The 19228-nt window shown below is 44.6% G+C and overlaps 1 protein-coding gene across 1 annotated transcript in view; it reads right to left on the minus strand.

Annotated features, from left to right (window-relative positions):
* Positions 1–2659: 2659 nt before the first annotated feature.
* Positions 2660–19228, minus strand: part of F5 (coagulation factor V) — a 67251-nt gene continuing 50682 nt past the window's right edge. The window contains exons 17-25 of the mRNA XM_077821967.1: positions 18759–18932; positions 16044–16160; positions 14677–14748; positions 13133–13227; positions 10458–10613; positions 9125–9269; positions 4845–4993; positions 3763–3945; positions 2660–2944 (exon numbers count right to left, since the gene is read on the minus strand). Of these exons, the coding sequence (XP_077678093.1) occupies positions 2798–2944; positions 3763–3945; positions 4845–4993; positions 9125–9269; positions 10458–10613; positions 13133–13227; positions 14677–14748; positions 16044–16160; positions 18759–18932 (1238 nt within the window). The 3' untranslated portion in view covers positions 2660–2797. The remainder of the gene's footprint in view (positions 2945–3762; positions 3946–4844; positions 4994–9124; positions 9270–10457; positions 10614–13132; positions 13228–14676; positions 14749–16043; positions 16161–18758; positions 18933–19228) is intronic.

Raw genomic sequence — 19228 nt, forward strand, 5'->3', positions numbered from 1 at the left:
GCAATTCTGATTGGAGGCATGCATCCACTGTTTGGGTAGAAATAAATGGTCAGTTTTCGAATGGAGAGAGGTAAATAGTGGTGTCCCCCAAGGGTCTGTACTGGGATCAGAACTATTCAACATATTCATAAATGATCTGGAAAAAGGGGTAAACAGTGAGGTGGCAAAATTTGCAGCTGAGACTTAACTACTCAAGATAGTTAAGTCCAAAGCAGACTGCAAAGAGCTACAAAAGGATTTCACAAAACTGGGTGACTGGGCAACAAAATGGCAGATGAAATTCAATGTTGATAAATATACAGTAATGCACATTGGAAAACATAATCGCAACTATACATAAAAAATGATGTGGTCTAAATTAGCTGTTACCACTCAAGAAGGATCTTGGAGTCATTGTGGATAGTTCTGTGAAAACATCACAAAACTGCAGCCGCAGTCAAAAAACCTAACAACGTTAGGAAACATTAAGAAACGGATAGATAAGACAGAAAATATCAAGTTGCCTCTATATAAATCCATGGTACGTATGCCCACATTATGCAGATGTGGTCGCCCCTCTCTAAAAAGATATATTGGAATTGGAAAAGGTTCAGAAAAGGACAACAAAAATTATTAGTTTTGTGATTTTGTTCCAGGCCATTTTCTGTTGCAAACATTTCATTTTTGGTGATGGTTTTGTCAAGCAGGCAAAGTTGCCTTTCAAAATATGGAAAATCAGAAACGTTAACATTTTGCTCTTCACTCCAGAAATTCAGCTGTACTTTCAAGTGGAAAACGGTGACAGTATGAAATATTTTAAAAAGGCAGAATAAAATGTGAAAAAAATATTGATTGAGGTTTTAAAATTTTATTTCACTTTTTTATACATCTTTACTTGGAAACACATACATTTTTTGATATAAGAACTCTAATTCTCTTGAAACAGCTTGAGACAATACTTTATAAGGTTAGAGACCAAAACATGGCCCTGGGTTCTTGATGATATTCTGCCCCAGGCCATGAAGGACCCAGGTGAGCAGAGGGAGTCCTCTGCTGACAAGACTGGAGCCTAGGACAGTACTAAAAGCTTAGCTAAAACTCTGCTAAAAAGATATATTCAGGGATAGCAAATATATTCTCACTGAGCGCATCCATCCAGAGAAAATCTATAAATGTTTTCTGCACCACAGCAGTGCCACCAGCAATAATGTTGGCAAATGCTGTAGCGTAGACAAGGTGTAGGTGTCTTTACCGTAGTGTTATCGAATCCTATTTTATTGCCATCACGTTTCTCATCAACAGCCAAGAAGGCTTGTTTCTTCCAGTAGGGATAACAAAACAGCATTGCCTAGCTTCTAGTGGTTAGAGCATGGGACTGGAAGCCACGAATCCTGTTTCTGGTTCTACCACTGACCTGCCATGATCTTGGGCAAATCACTGTCTCTCTCTATGACAGGTTTCAGAGTAACAGCCGTGTTAGTCTGTATTCGCAAAAAGAAAAGGAGTCCTTGTGGCACCTTAGAGACTAACCAATTTATTTGAGCATGAGCTTTCGTGAGCTACAGCTCACTTCATCAGATGCATACCATGGAAACTGCAGCAGACTTTATATATACACAGAGAATATGAAACAATACCTCCTCCCACCCCACTGTCCTGCTGTCTCTCTCTATGCTTCTTTCCTGCCACCTATAAAGATACCGTTTATCCCCACCCAGGGGTGCTTAGAAGGTTAATGGTTATTTAGGATATATAGAGTCAGAGGCATGCGTGGTGTTTAAAAAAGCAAATATAAAGATGAGGGCCCTAGATTCTCAGAGAAGGGGTTGCAGATCCTTGATCTTGAGGCCACTTCTATGTCAGCCCCAGCAGAGATCAGAGCAGAGTGGAGGCTTCTCTTGTCTACACTGGCTGGCTATGACCCTCCAAGGGACCACCTACCAGCCAGGGATAGCTGGAGTGCAGCATCACACCCGCTTCCCAGCCCCAACACCAACGGCTACTGGATGGTGGTATAGACAGTGGTTTTATGTGTACTGGGGACTCCCCCTTCAAGGGGAATGCCTAGGGAGGGACATCTGATAGCTTTCAGCAGTGAGGGGGCTACAGAGAGAGCAAATCTGGGCTCAGGATTAAGCCCAAGGTCCCTGCCCTCAGGAGATTTAGTGTAAAATTAGGTCAGGACCAGGACAAAAGGAGAACGTGTGTGACTGGGGGAAGATGACAGTGGTAGAGAAATGGAGGGAATGTGTTTGGGTGCCCAGATTCCCATGGAAAGGAGCATGTCAATCTTGCATGCTTTGTGGATTTGATGTTTGTTACTTTCTCTTTTTAAGGGTGGGTCTACACTGCAGCTCGGACGGTGCAGGTAAAGAGACGCGTGTTAGCTCTGCTCCAGCTTGGGTGCTAAAAATAGCAGTACGGCCATGGCGGCACGGGCTAGCCACCTGAGAACAATCCCACCTGGCCTCTGCGTCCATACGCGGTTGGCCAGCCTGAGCTGCCGCCCATGCCGCTGCTCGAGCACGCAAGCTCAAGTGGAGCAAGCACGTGTCTATCCACCCGCTCTGGGAAGCTCCCTCCCAGCTGCTGTGCAGTTCTATCCTTAATGTACATTTATATGAATGAAATATCTGCCAATGAAATCTCTCTTTTAATTCACATTGGCAAAACACTAAGATCCTTGGAGGAAAGGCACTTCAGAAGGACTAAATCTGACTACTCTAAGAGTTTAAAAAATGTAGTTCTGCACAGTGATTGCTGAAAAGTGTCAGGCTCCCAGACTTGGCCGTTCGTGTGTACTCTGTGTGTCCAGCATTTAGGAAGGATCACAGCCAAAGAGTTCTACCCGGAGAGCAATGCTTTGATTCCAGGTTTTTGGAACAATGCGGATGAACCTGGAAAATATGGGTGGATTTAAGAAATGCTTGACCTGTCCGCTGCTGTTCTCATTCCCCCTAAATACCTGAAAGTAAACAAAACAAGGAATTAGTTTGGGAAAAAATTATTAAAAAAAAGCGGATGCCTTTGTAAGGTATCTAAATACTTCAGAGTTGCTGCGTTCGGGAACCGGGAGATGGACTGGATCACACCAGTGGTGTATATACAGCCTTCCTCCTCTAGGTCACTGGTTCAAATCCAGTCAAATCCAAACTGTGGTCTCTGTTTCTGTCTACATCACAAAAACTATCACCACAATTGGTGCTAACTGGCCCCTGTGTTGGCTGGGGACTGACAAATCTCCCCTCTCTTATCCCTAGATGTGGTCCCTGCAGGTTGGGATTGAAGCACTTCCGTCAAGGTGGCTTGGGGGATTTTGTAAGTGCTGTACCTGCTGTGTGGATGTATGGAGGTCTCAGCTCTGTCAATCTGGGACCTTTCACCAGCACTAAATTCAATTAAAAAAATTAAAGCAAAAAATATTTTGCAGTGAAGTTTGGCAGAGGCTTCCGCATACACATTCTGTGCATTCCTTTGAAATGTCCCTCTTTAAAAGGCACACCACTGATTTCATCCCAGGTTCAACAGCATTCCACTCACATGTAGCATCTCCTCCCTTTTACTGGTGTAAATTATTTACATCAGAAATGAAGAGCCACAAAAGGGAAGTTCGAGAGTTCTCTAAAATAGAAGAACAACTCCGCCAGCATTTTAAATTCAACTGCAGGAACAATTTTTTGTGCCCCTCATTCTGGGGCTGTCCCTCATTTGGGCCTTGAGAAGTATGACAAAGTGCTCGGGATTCAGAAAAAGGGACAGAATTCTCCGAGTTTAAAATGGTACCTTTCCCACTGAAGTGGTGTTATCCATATAAGGTTTCCATTCTGTGCCTTCATCACTGAAAAGGATGGCGTAGGTTTTCACAAACAGCTCCACAGACATGGACTTGCAACCCTGGGTTGTGATAGCGGTTATCTTCTTCGCTTTGAGGAGATCAATCTGCAACCACTGCTGGTTGTTGTTTGACTACAATCAATACAAAGAGTAATGTGTGAGCAAATGTATGTTTGTGTCAATATTAGCACAACCAGAAACGTTGCTCAATGACAGTTAAAGTGGTATGAAGACATCCACCCACCCAGAACTTCAAACCTATGCAAACCAAGTTAAGGGAAGTGCTACCAGCATTCTCTGCTGGCCACACATCAGTTTAATCACTGCAGATGATACACGCTGACCCTCCATCCAGCATTCACTTCCATCGCCAACGCAGAATGAAAAGCAATAAATATTCATCCCTGGTGAATTAACGTAGCTCTTATAAAGCACTTCTCATCAATAGATCTCAAAGCGCTTTACAAAGTGTCATCATCATCCCCATTTTACAAATAGGGAAACTGAGACATGCAGGGAACTGACTTGCTCAAGGTCACCCAGCAAGCCAGTGACAGAGCTGGTTATAGAACCCAGGCCTCCTGAGTCTCACTCCAATGCTCTAGTCACTAGGCAGTACTGCCGATCAACAGTAAAGCCAACAGGATTACACCAGATGAATTTGGCTCACAGGCCACCAACCTTCAGCGCTTACTCATCCACTGAGTCCAAAGAGACCACTCCCATGAGTAAGGGCTGCTGGGCCTGCTTCCAGTCTCCACACAGTTTCATTGCTTTCCACGTCACATTATGAAATCAGTATATGTTCTTTTTTTTAAAAAAAAGAACACCACCACCTCTCTCCCTTAAAGGAGCTGGGCATGTCCCAAACCTCCCGCTGGAAGGGAACTAAACAGGCTTTTCCCAGGAGGACTGAAAAGAAGAAGCCAGAGCACAGCATGGAGGGGACACAGGCACACACCAGAGCAGCAGCACATTCGCTAACAGCAGCAGCTTTGACTGAGCAGTTTTTTCTTCTGTTTGCTTGTTACCTTTGCTTGCCAGGCATTCAACCTCCCTTGCTGATTGAGACGCGCGAGGGAAGGCTCCCATGCGTTATACCAGGATACCTTATAGGAAGAAGCTGTAATCTGAGCTTTTTTGATCTCCCCATTTTCCATTCCCAGCGGCAGAGAGCAACCTGTTAAGAGAATAGCAGTAGGTCTCCATTTAATCTCTTGAGCAGCAGTGGACCAGAGGAATAAGCAACAGGCTAGGAACGCCTGAGTTGTCATCCCGTCTCTGCCACTGACTTGCTGTGTGGCCTTGCTCAAGTCATGGTAACCGCCCTTGTGCCTCAGTGTCCCCATCTTTAAAAGGGAGGTGATGCAGAGCTGGTAATGTGAGCATTCATTAGTTAAAATGTGTAGAGCACTTTGAAGTTGTGAAGTGCTATCTAAATTCTAAATGCTCAGGACGTGGGAGAAGAGAATACATTTGCAGTCAGGGAGTGGAGCTCTCTTTGCTCAGTCATCATTAAAACGAAGCCCAGCAGATCTGTGAAATAAAAGGTTTGTTTATCTCTGCCTGTTATGGGTGAGACTGTGAAAAGCACCCAGAGTTAGACCAATTCTGACTGAGCGCTTTTGAAAGTCCCACTCTGTATTCTTATTTTGCAATTCAAGGATTTCACAAGCATCTTGTGATGTTTGGATGCCCAACTTGAGAAACCCAGTTTTCAGAGGGTGGGCAGGGCTCAGTCTGAAAATCAGGCCTCTTTGAGGGTTCTCATGTTAGGCACCAAAGATCATGAATTGCTTTTGAAAATAAGAATGGGGGATTTCAATTATCCCCATATTGACTGGGTACATGTCACCTCAGGACGGGATGCAGAGATAACGTTTCTTGACACCTTAAATGATTGCTTCTTGGAGTCCTGGTCCTGGAACCCACCAGAGGAGAGGCAATTCTTGATTTAGTCCTAAGTGGAGCACAGGATCTAGTCCAAGAGGTGAATATAGCTGGACCACTTGATAATAGTGAGCATAATATAATTAAATTTAATATCCCTGTGGCAGGAAAAACACCACAGCGGCCCAACACTGTAGCATTTAAATTTCAGAAAGGGGAACTACACAAAAATGAGGAGGTTAGTTAAACAGAAATTAAAGGGTACAGTGCCAACAGTGAAATCTCTGCAAGCTGCGTGGAAATTTTTTAAAGACACCGTAACAGAGGCTCAACTTAAATGTATACCCCAAATTAAAAAACCTAGTAAGAGAATCAAAAAAGAGCCATCCTGGCTAAACAGCAAAATAAAAAAACAGTGAGAGGCTGTCATAAATATAAAGGGAAGGGTAACCACCTTTCTGTATACAGTGCTATAAAATCCCTCCTGGCCAGAGGCAACATCCTGTTACCTGTAAAGGGTTAAGAAACTCAGCTAACCTGGCTGGCACCTGACCCAAAGGACCAATAAGGGAACAAGTCAAATCTTAGGGGGGTGGGGGAAGGCTTTTGTTTGTGCTCTTTGTTTATGTGGTTGTTCTCTCTTGGGACTGAGAGAGGCCAGACAGAAATCCGTCTTCTCCAACCCATCCTAATCCAAGTCTCCAATATTGCAACCAGTATAAGTAAGCCAGGCAAGGCGGATTAGTTTATCTTTTGTTTTTCTTGTGAATTTTCCCTGTGTTAAGAGGGAGGTTTATTCCTGTTTTTGTAATTTTAAGGTTTTGCCCAGAGGGGGATCCTCTGTGTTTTGAATCTGATTACCCTGTAAAGTATTTTCCATCCTGATTTTAGAGAGGTGATTCTTTTACCTTTTCTTTAATTAAAATTCTTCTTTTAAGAACCTGATTGATTTTCCATTTGTCTTAAGATCCAAGGGTTTGGGTCTGTGTTCACCTGTACAAATTGGTGAGGATTATTATCAAGCCTTCCCCAGGAAAGGGGGCGTAGGGCTTGGGGGGATATTTTGGGGGAAGACGTCTCCAAGTGGTCTCTTTCCCTCTTCTTTGTTTAAAACGCTTGGTGGTGGCAGCATACTGTTCAAGGCCAAGGCAAAGTTTGTACCTTGGGGAAGTTTTTAACCTAAGCTGGTAAGAATAGGCTTAGGGGGTCTTTCATGCAGGTCCCCACATCTGTACCCTAGAGTTAAGAGTGCCTGACAGAGGCAAAAAGGCATCCTTTAAAAAGTGGAAGTTAAATCTTAGTGAGGAAAATAGAAAGAAGCATAAACACTGGCAAATGAAGTGTAAAAATACAATTAGGAAGGCCAAAAAGGAATCTGAGAAACAGTTAACCAAAGACTCAAAAAGTAATAGCAATTTTTTTTTAAAGTACATCAGAAGCAGAAAGCCTGCTAAACAACCAGTGGGGCCACTGGATGATGGAGGTGCTAAAGGAGCACTCAAGGACAATAAGGTCATTGCGGAGAAACTAAATGAATTCTTTGCATCGGTCTTCATGGCTGAGGATGTGAGGGATATTCCCCAACCTGAGCCATTCTTTTTAGGTGACAGATCGGAGAAACTGTCCCAGATTGAGGTATCATTAGAGGAGCTTTTGGAACAAATTATAAATTAAACAGCATTAAGTCACCAGGACAAGATGGTATTCAGCCAAGAGTTCTGAAGGAACTCAAATGTGAAATTGCAGAACTACTAACTGTAGTCTGTAACCTATCATTTAAAATCAGCTTCTGTACCAGATGACTGGAGGATAGCTAAAGTGACACCAATTTTTAAAAAGGGATCCAGAGGTGATCCTGGCAATTACAGGCCTGTAAACCTGACTTCAGTACCGGGCAAACTGGTTGAAACTATAATAAAGAACAATATTGTCAAACATATAGATGAACATAATTTGTTGAGGAAGAGACAACATGATTTTAGTAAAGGGAAATCATGCCTCACCAATCTATTAGAATCCTTTGAGGGGGGTCAACAAGCATGTGGACCAAGGGGATCCAGTGGATATAGTATACTTCGATTTTCAGAAAGCCTTTGACAAGGTCCCTCACCAAAGGCTCTTATGCAAAGTAAGCTGCCACAGGATAAGAGGGAAGGTGCTCTCATAGATTGCTAACTGTTTAAAAGATAGGAAACAAAGGGTAGGAATAAATGGTCAGTTTTCAGAATGGAGAGAGGTAAATAGTGGTGTCCCCCCAAGGGTCTGTTCTGGGACCAGTCCTATTCAACGTATTCATAAATGATCTGGATAAATGGGTAAATGGTGAGGTGGCAAAATTTGCAGATGATACAAAACTACTCAAGATAGTTAAGACCCAGGCAGACTATGAAGAGCTACAAAAGGATCCCTCAAAACTGGGTGACTGGGCAACAAAATGGCAGATGAAATTTAATGTTGATACATGCAAAGTAATGCACATTGGAAAACATAATCCCAACTGTACATATAAAATGATGGGGTCTAAATTAGTGTTAACACTCAAGAAAGAGATCTTGGAGTCCTTGTTGATAGTTCCCTGAAAACATCCGCTCAATGTGCAGCGGCAGTCAAAAAAGCGAACAGAATGCTGGGAATAATTAAGAAAGGGATCGAAAATAGGACAGAAAATATCAAGTTGCCTCTATATAAATCCATGGTACGCCCACATCTTGAATACTGCATGCAGATGTGGTCGCCCCATCTCAAAAAAAAGATACTGGAATTGAAAAAGGTTCAGAAAAGGGCAACGAAAATTATTAGGGGTATGGAGCAGTTTCTGTATGAGGAGAGATTAATAAGACTGGGACTTTTCATCTTGGAAAAGAGACAATTAAGGGCGGGGGGATATGATAGAATTCTATAAAACCATGACTGGTGTGGAGAAAGTAAATAAGGAAGTATTATTAACTCCTCATAGCACAAGAACTAGGGGTCACCAAATGAAATTAATAGGCAGCAGATTTGAAATAAACAAAAGGAAGGATTTCTTCACACAATGCACAGTCAACCTTTAGAACTCCTTGCCAGAGGATGTAGTGAAGGCCAAGAACATAAGAGGGTTCAAAAAAGAACTAAATAAGTTCATGGAGGATAGGTCCATCGATGACTATTAGCTAGGATGGGCAGGAATGATGTCCCTAGCCTCTGTTTGCCAGAAGTTGGGAATGAGTGACAGGGGATGGATGATTACCTGTTCTTTCCCTCTGGGGCACCTGGCACTGGTCACTGTCAGAAGACAGGGTACTGGGCGAGATGGACCTTTGGTCTGACCCAGTAGGGCCATTGTTATGTTCTTAAATCTTGGCCCATAAAAATAAAAAGTGGAACCTATTTTTCTAAGGTGTAGAGGGGAACGAAGTACCCGGGAGATCTCATTGCTCACCTTCGACTTCGCAGCCCAGGAGTTCCATCCGAAGAGTAGGCCTGTTGTAGGAGTCAGTTGGATAGACCCTGATATACCTCGCAATGATAGGTGGATCAATATGGTTGTCTTTTATCCCATGGGCATCTGAATTACCTTCAAACAACTAGTAAAACAGAAAAAAGCAATTAAGAATTCACAAAAGATAATGATATTAATTTAAAGCAATTGCAAGCTTGGTCCTGCAAACCCTATGTCATGTGATTAAGTCTTTACTTATGCAATTTCAATGGGGCTACTCACATTATAGCAAAACCTAAAAATACATCATCCTTATCTTTGCCTTACTATAGCATCCAGAGGCTAAATCAGGGACCCAGTGTGTTAGGCGCAGTACAGACCCCTATTAGGATATTAATAGGCAGACAACTAAGACCAGTAAAGACCTAACGTGTATTAACGCCTATCATTCAAACACCACGGTACTGTGGGTATGGCTACACTACTGCAGCTGCAGGTGCAGCGGGGTGCTGGAGCTGTGCCACTGTAGTGCCAGAGCGTTCCCCCTTCCTTTGTCACTGGAAGGGGTTTTCCATCAGTGTAGTTAATTCTCCCCTTCAAGAGGTCGATGGAAGAATTCTGCATCTACAGTGGGGCGTAGGCTGACCTAACTACATTGCACAGGGTGTGATATTTTTCAGAGCCCTGAGCAACGTAGCTAGGGCAATTTGATTTTTAGGTGGAAACCAGGCCGCAGAGTTGAGCTCCAGCAGGTAGGGGACGGATGTTTGGGCATAGCTAGGAGACCCCTGGAAGGGCAGGTGCGATATGGACACCTGGGTTGCACATGCGTTAGGTAGCTACTGCTAATATTGCTTTGCTAACTATTGTGACAGGGTGCAAGGGCTGGTCCGCACTGAACAGGGGCAGGAGTTCAGCCCAGCGTCCCACTCTCCTTGCACACGTGCTCAGGGGAAGGACTGTGAGACAGAAGTGAGGCCTGTGCAGAAGTGGGGCTGCACAACCAGGGTTACAGGGCTAGGTTGAAGCCCAGGCTCGGGAGATTCCTTATCTCTTATTACGATCCTGTATTCTCCTTTGTTATACACACCAGGCCAGACTAGTAAAGGGATCTAGGGGCCTCACGATGCAGATAGGCATCTAGTGCTGTTTTCAAAACGCCCTTTAGGTCCTTTGGAATTAGTGGGATTTTCCAATCTGCATCTTCATGCGCCTAAATACCTTTAAAAATATGACCCCTTATTCCTTGTGAAAAGCCCCTGGTGGCTGCCTGTTACTTTCTGCTGAGCTGCATAAAGTCAAGGAGGCTGTAGTGATTAACGAGCAGGCAGACCTTCTGTCCCCCAGTGCTGTTTCCTATGAAGGTGATCCACTTCCGTTTGTCCTTGCTGTAAGTCATAAAGAACTCTTTGACATACAAGGACTTCATCCAATGCTTGGCTCCCTGCGTCTGTATCCCTGTGATCAGAACTTCCCTTTGCAGGTCCACCTGTAGAAGACCAAGATACACAAACTGTAAGAAAAGCTGCACCGTGAACCCGATTTCATCCTCTGGCACCTAGGGCGTGGTGCCCAGGCCTGCATTTAGGCACTCAGAATGGCACTGCCATGCCCGAGATGGGTAACGGGGTGTCTAAGCGCTGTCGCAAGAGTCCAAATGAGGAGTTGTGTCCTAACCTATTTTATTGATGCATGTATTTATTTGTAGGCATTTTTGGGGTGCCCACCACCACAGTATCTGGGCAGCTGACAAACATTAATGAATCCATCCTCGCAGCGTCTCTGGGCGAAGCAGTGGAGTGTTACTATTTCCATTGTACAGAGAGTGAGGCACAGAATGGGTAAGGCATAATTTCAGAAGCAGCCTCTGGTTTTGAGCATCCAGCCTGAGATAACCAGGGCTTGTTTTTGGGGGATGATGAGCCCCCACAACTCCAGCTGAAGCCATCAGGGGCCAGGAGTGCTCAGCACCTCTGAAAAATTAGAACCTGGTGTCTCAAGCTGGGCACAGAAGCACCCTCCAAAAAAATCAAGCAACATTTGAAAGTTTTTGCACAAGGTCACACAGTGATTGTGTAGCAGAGCCAAGGTCTCCTGATTCCCGGGAGTGAGTGCCTTCACCAGAAGACCCTTCCTGCCCCCTTAGGTCTTCTGATGCTGACAATGAAAAGGTCAGTGATGTTGTTTACTAGCGAAGCTGTGCAGGGAAAGAAAGATGCTCTTTCTGGAGCAGATCAGAAGGAAAAAACCCCACAATTAGTTTAAAGGGAGTTTTCAGCCCCACTTCATCAAGCACAAACAGATTATTTCTCTCTCCAAGTTTTCTGCCCTTACAAAAGAAAAGCAATTCTTTTCATGGATTTCAGGGGGATTTGGAAGGCATCTGTAACCACAGACCCTGGTTTCCACTGAGCAAGTCACATGAGAGCCATTAACTCCTTCACAGCTGCTAGACTGTTCTTGTGTATTTTTAATAAATAATTATGTTGACTATAATCACTTCCAACGTGTTGGGGGGAAGAAAGAAGAGAGGAAAGGTGTTGGGCTGATAGCTGGGGGAGAGTGAAGTCTTCCTTTTATCCACCCAACATGGGGAGTGACAGTGCAACCTTCCCCCACGCTAGCCCACCAACAGGCCTCCGCCCAGAGCTGCAGGTGCCATCCCCAGGGGTCAGAGGGGTGTTCAGTCTCCACAGCCCATCCAGTCCTTGGTCTCTCTTCTGAGACTCTCAGCAAGGGGGCCAGTTAGCACCAGTTTTGGTGGGAGAAGGGGTGGGTTTGTGATGTGCACTGAGAACATCAGCTCATTATACACAGGTCTCTGATCAAGGCTCATACTGCTGTGATTTTCTGGCTCCAGCAAAACCAGGCTGGATTCAGACAAGCGAGGTCGCAGAGAAAGCCTGCACATCCTGTTATCTATCTCGTGAGCTGTCCAAGTTCCTCCTTAGCAGCAGTTTTAATTGAAAATCCATAATAACCTGCAGCTGCTTATTGAAAGTTTCTCTTTGATCCAGTAAGATGAGCAAAGAGGCAATTTTTAGAGGAGATAGCACAGCTCTGACTGGGTAAGCAAGGCATCTGGGAGGCTCCCATTTGCCACACCTGGTAAAGCAGCTGCCTAGGGATCACTCATGTCCCATTTAAGAGCATGAGCTGCAGTGACATGCAGGACATACCGTCTGTCAAGCTACAGAGAGCAGATACCACAACAAACAGGCAATTTCTGCAAAATCTTCTAGTGCTCCAGCCAGTTCTAAGGAAATACTCAATGTGCGCCTGATTTTCAAAACAGCTCAGCTACCTGTTAGGCACTGAAATGAAGTGACCAGATACTCAGAAGTACTCCGCATCCAGGAGTCTCCACTCTTGAACATCTGGCCAAATCTTTAGGGGCCTAACAGGTCGCTGAGCTTCTCCAAGAACCTGGCCACTTGTTCTGGGGTTTCTGGACAGCCACTAGAATCGGAACAGGAAGAGCTTAAAGTACAAAACAACTTGTAATTCATTAACCGCCCCCCGCCCTCCACACACACACCCGCCATGTAACAGTTTGTGTCCTGAAGTAGAAACCAGATATCTAACCCATGACTAGACTGGAGGATTAGCTGGTCACTCAGCAAGGGCTGAATACATATACACATTGAGAGAAGGGGACAGCAAAAGGACAGACTGTTTATCTACAGTATGATTGCCCTGCCGCTGCCCAGGGTATAAACTTCCCTGCAGTTCCCTCCGACAACAGGTCACAACCCTGACACAATACTGGGTCAGTGACTCAGCACTCACTTGAAGAGGACCATGCGTCCTACTGAATCACCAGTACCACTTCCTGCAACACCTGAGTTTTCCTCGGCAGCCTCTTTGGGAAGTCTAGTTATAGTTTGACCTTGTTTAACACACACGACACCTAAAATAAACCCAGCATGTGTGTGGTGGTGTAGCTGCAGGCATCAGCTAACCTGTCTGGACCTTACAGTGGGCAAGTATGTATGATACCAACCATACCTGGATCCATGGAAATTCACCTTGCTCCATGTCAGTGCTCCAAGCATTATATTTTCCAGCATTGTTTAATCTTGCTAATTTAGGTTCCCAGTAGTCTAGGTGGAAAAAAGGAACAAGGATAAAAGGTAAAAATCAAGGAAAACTAGAAAGCCACTGCGTGCATATTTCAGTTCTTCTTTGGTTTGTCCTGAAGGAAGAGACTCCAGTACAAATACCTGATAAGCTGTAAAGCTGACAAAAGCTTCAGAGACATTGGATGTTATCAGCAAATAAAAATTGATTGTATCTTTGAAAACATTATAGTCAGAAAAGTGGCTTTAAAAGTAATATAATACCTAGATCTTATCTAACACTCTTCATCAGCAGCTCTCAAAGCACTTTATAAAAGGGATCAGTATCATTATCCCCATTTTACAGATGAGGAAAACAGAGGCACAGAGCAGTGAAGTAATTTCTGCAACATCACCCAGCAGACCAGTGGCAGAACTAGAAATAAAACGCAGGTCTCTTGAGCCCCCAGTCCCGTGCTCCAACCATTAGGCAACACTGCCTCCCGTGGCAGAACTAGAAATAAAACGCAGGTCTCTTGAGCCCCCAGTCCCGTGCTCCAACCATTAGGCAACACTGCCTCCCATGTCACCCTTTTATTTAACATACTACTTCCTTTGGCTTTGTCAGCATGAGGAGTTGGAGTCAAGTTAAAACATGCAGCAGCCAGAGCTAAACAGAGTTTGGTTACTAGCGGTGCAGGCAGAGTAAAACCATGTTCTACGTCCAACATTGCTTGGAATGTCATTTTGCAGCGTTTTACTCCCTTATAATATTCATACACTGCACTTCTACATCTCATTCCCCTTAAAAAATAGCAATGAATTCTCAATGCCATTTTACAGCTGGAGAAACTGAGGCACTGGGGGGAGAAGTGACTTGTCCAAGGCCACCCGGCAGGCCAGTGGCAGAGACAGGAATAGAACCCATGTCTCCTGACAACCCTGCCCTGTACATTAACCAGCAAATAGAACAGGAGGAGCAGAAAAGCCTGCCTCACTGTCAGAAGACTACAGTGATATGGGCCGGGTCTATACACTTAAGTTTTGTCAGCATAGTCCTGCTGGTGAGAAACGGGTTGGCAGGGGGAAATCACACCTCCTAGCTGACATAGTTATGCTGGCAACCTCCTCCCCCCCGATCTTCTGGGGGTATAGCTAATGCTGTTCAGGGAGGCAGTGTAGCTGTCGCATCAGAACTCCTTCTGCCAGCCTAGGATGCATCTCCACTAGGGTGCTCTGCTGGCATAGCTATGCAGCCAAGCTCTGCAGTGTACACATGGCCTTGGGCTGCTCAGTCCTGCTCCGACTCTGGGCCAACAGAACCAGAGAGCTTTCTGGAGTCTGACATCCTGTTAATTCCTGAAATGATGCCAGAAGACAGTAGCATACGTGAAACACAGAGCTGCAGAGAAAATCTACAATTGCACTGCCTGATGCCAAGTCATAGTACTGAAGACCATGTCTGACCTTCTCAAATAATGTGTTTCAACTCACTTATGTGATGAGAAGCACTGATCTGTGAATCAAGTATAAGTCCATTCATTAGGCCCATTGGTAACTTGCACTCTAGAGAGAACACAAACATGTTTGATTACTGATGAGCTGCATTTCATAACTTATCAGGAAAAAGAGGGTCATTCAGAGTCATGTTTGAGGAGCTGGCTGGGCCTTTCTCAGGAGGTCACCCCTTGTGCCTGTCATAAAGATACAACTAAGGGTAGCCTAGAATTCCTCCTTACCTGTAAGGGGTTAAGAAGCTCAAATAGCCTGGTTGGCGCCTGACCAACAGGACCAATTGGGAAAGAAGGTACTTTCAAATCTTGGGAGGGGGGAAGGTTTTGTTTGTGCTCTTTGTTTTGTGTGGGGGTTCTCTCTTGGGACGGAGAGGGGCCAGACAGAAATCCATCTTTTCCAACCCATCCCAATTCAAGTCTCCAATATTGCAACCACTGTAGCTAAGCTAGGCAAGGCGGATTAGTTTATCTTTTGTTTTTCTTGTGAATTTTCCCTGTGCTAAGAGGGAGGTTTATTCCTGTTTTCTGTAACTTTAAGATTTTTCCCAGAGGGGAATTCTCTGTGTTTTGAATCCAAATACCCTGTAAGTATTTTCCATCCTGATTTTACCGAGATGATTTTTACCTTTCTTTTTTTTAAAAAATAAAATCCTTTTTTAAGAACCTGACTGGTTTTTCCATTGTTCCAAGACCCAGGGGTTTGGGTCTTTGATCATTTTGTAACTAACTGGTTAGGATATTATTCTCAAGCCTCCCCAGGAAAGGGGGTTTAACGGCTTGGGGGGATTGCTGGGAGAAGATGTCCTTTTCCCTGGTTCTTTGTTAAATCACTTGGTGGTAGCAGCGTTACTGAAACTCAAGGTACAAGAGAGAATTTGTACCTGGGGAGTTTTTAACCTAAACTAGTAGAAATAAGCTTAGGGGGTCTTTCATGCAGGTCCCCAGATCTGTACCATAGAGTTTAGAGTGGGGATGGAACCCTGACAGTGCCAACTCCCAATAGGGCACATCTGGGACTTCATCACTGAAAAAAAGAAAGAAAAGAAAGAAAGAAGAGAGCTCTATATGCCCACAGGATCAAAACCATCTCTGCATTCAATTCCCTCAATTAAGGATTCATAGGTGATTTTAGGGAATCAACAAATGTAAAGTTAGTGCTCTGAATGCGACACAACACTTCTTTTAAATTCAATTTACTATAATCACTCCATGAGCTCCCCCTTTTTAATCTAGCCATTTCCCCAGCTCAGATGCTATTCAGTCATTACTGTCCCATGCCCTGAAAGGGAGAGAGAACTTTAGAACTAGAATCCTGTATCTTAGAATGATCATGATTAGATTCAGTACCTTGCTCTACAACGATAAAGGAGGCCTGCATTCCAGCTTGCTGATATTCCCCCACTTCGGTGTCTAAAAGCCACATGCCAGCTTTTGGTGGTGTCATTTCAATAGTTCGAAATGAGCCTTTAAAAGAGAGAGGAGAGAAACAAATCACAGCTCATCTATTGAAAGGTTAGCAGGAGATTGGCTGACACAGAACAGTGAGGCTGGATAAACCAGGGCCTATCGATCCTGCCCATTTCTGGTGGCTTGACAAAGTGAGAGTCCAATATCCTGCACCTATTGGAAAGCGTAGCAGATCCACGAACATCATTCTCCTTTTAATAAACAGGTTCTAATTGGAGACATGCGGGAATCAAAAGTTCAGATCTCAATCCAAGCTTCACCGCTTTAAAATTTACTTTTTCACATAACCTTGGATGCAGGCACATATTTTGTATAATACTGCATACACAGTGTGTGCTGTGTGATCATGTAGTGAATGACCTAACCTTTTACACTGATTCATGCTGTGGTAACAGTAACTCTGAGGGGCTGATACTGGCCCCTGCTCCAGCCATGGCTCTGGCAGTGTGTCAGGGTTGTAAAGGAGCCACAACAGACCATGCACTTGAGGGGAATTCTCCCCGAGTCACAGCCGTATGCTGCTCCCACCATCCCGACACGTTCTTAAAAACCTCCAGTGATGGGATTCCACAAACTCGCTTGGAAGCCTATTTCAGAGCTCAACTACCCTTAGAGTTAGAAAGTTCTTCCTATTGTCTAACCTAAATCTCCCTGGCTGCAGATTAGGCCCATTACTTCTTGTAGGCCCTTCAATAGAGAACAACTGGTCACCTTCCTCTTTATAACAGCTCTTAACATACTGGAAGACTGTTAGCAGGTCACCCCTTCAGGTTTCTCTTCTCAAGACTAAACATGTCCAGTTTATTTAACCATTCTTCATAGATCAGGTTTGCTAACCCTTTTATCATTTTTGTTGGTCTCTTTCAGACCGTCTCCATTTTGTCCACATCTTTCCTAAAGTGTGTGCCCAGCACAGGGGCCGGCTTCTAATTTCCCCCGGGGGTGCTCAACCCCTGCTCGGCCCCAGGCCACGCCTTCATCCCCGCCCTCCCTCTTCCAACCCTCACTCCACCCCCGCCTCTTTCTGACCCCTCCCCTGAGCACGCCCCATTCCTGCTCCTCCCCCTCCCAGTGCCTCCTGCACAGCTGTTCCGCAGCAGACAGGAGGCACTGGGAGGGAGGAGTAGGAGTTGATCGGCGAGGGCCAGCGGCAGGCGGGAGTGGAGCTTAGCTGCCGGTGTGTGCTAAGCACCCGCTAAATTTTCTCCATGGATGGTCTGGCCCTGGAGCACCCACACACTCTGCACCTATGGTGCCCAGAGTTGGACACAGTACTCCAGCTGAGGCCTCACCAGTGCCGTGTAGAGCAGGACAATTACTTCCCGGGTCTTACATACAACACTCCTGTCAATAGACCCCAGAATGATATTAAGCCTTTTTCACAACTGCATCACATTGTTGACTCATTTTAAAGTTGTGATCCACTATAACCCACAGATCCTTTTCAGCAGTACTACCGCCTCGCCAGTTAGTCCCCATTTTGTGTTTGTGCATTTCATTTTTCCTTCCGAAGTGAAGTACTTTGCACTTGTCTTTATTGAATTTCATCCTATTAATTTCAGACCAATTCTCCAATTTGTTAAAGTTGTTTTGAATTCTAATCCTGTCCTGCACCCCTCCCATCTTGGTACCACCTGCAAATTTTACAAGCACTCCGTTATCCATGTCATTAATGAAAATATTGATGAGTTCTGGACCCAGGAGTGACCCCGGATGGACCCCACTGGATAAGCCCTCCCAGTTTGACAGTGAACCATTGATAACTACTCTTTGAGTACCGGTTTCAGAGTAACAGCGTGTTAGTCTGTATTCGCAAAAAGAAAAGGAGTACTTGTGGCACCTTAGAGACTAACCAATTTATTTGAGCATGAGCTTTCGTGAGCTACAGCTCACTTCATCGGATGCATGAAGAGTACCATCTTTCAATCTCTTGTGCAACCACCTTATAGTAATTTCCCTAGTTTGGTTATGGCAGTGTCATGTGGGATTGTATGAAAAGCATTTTGATGGCAACAAAAAAGAGCTCTATTGAGATTATTAACTAGTTATTCATGGGCTCTTTCTTTTCAGTATGAATACTAAGGTCTCTAGCCACAAGTCTCCAAGCACTTTACAAAAGGCAATCAGCACTATTGTCCTCATTTTGCAAATGGGGGAAACTGAGGGACAGAGAAGGAACTTACCCATGTTCACACAACAGGTCAGCGGCAGACTGCCTCCCACCTCTATCTCCCCTATACAAACCTGCTATGCCTGATCAGGACATTAGTCCGTGCACTCCATACCCCATCTCCAACCTTGCCCAGTAACTTACATTTCAGAGGAGGGCAGCCTCCGCTCCAGTCCCACCTCCCCAACTCAATGAGGTAGATGATGCTGGGGTTGGGGAAGTCCTTTCCGACCTCACAGGAAATGAACAGCTAGCACCTTGAAACACAAGACTTGACCATCACTATCTTAATGTGCCCAAGCCAATTTCTGCTTCTGCTGATCTAATGACACTGAATTTTAGTAGAGTCACTCCAACATTACCAAGTGTAGGGTTTAGCCTCATAATTATGAGTCGAAATGACAAGACACTGAGCTGATATGTACCTGGAAGGAGAGGGTAGACACCAAGCTGATGCCCAGGGACTTCTGTGAAGGTCTGACCATGAAAGTGAACCACGTGAATATCTTTTGATCCGCCCATATTCAACAAGTGCCATCGGACCAGTTCATCTTTATACATCCTCAGTCCTTGCAAGTGATATATGATCCCATTAATGGCTGAAAAGGAAAATATTACAAGAGATAAAAGAAACACACTCCAGCTGAGAGATAATAAAGATGTCAGATAGAGTTTGACCAGAGGATACAGATTGGATCTAGATCCAAATGACCCCAAAGCCTATAGCGTTTCAGATGTGGTGTCCTGGTCCATGCCAATCTCTAGTGTCAACATATAATAATGACCGTCTCAGTTTATGAATTAAGTGTCATTGCAAGTGTAGTTTCTGGTCATTCAAAGAAGCGGGAATGCTTTCTACCTCCCTGGTAGAAACAAAATTAACAAAAGCCCCAGA

Source organism: Eretmochelys imbricata, chromosome 1, assembly GCF_965152235.1.
Source record: "Eretmochelys imbricata isolate rEreImb1 chromosome 1, rEreImb1.hap1, whole genome shotgun sequence".
Lineage (NCBI taxonomy): Eukaryota > Metazoa > Chordata > Testudines > Cheloniidae > Eretmochelys > Eretmochelys imbricata.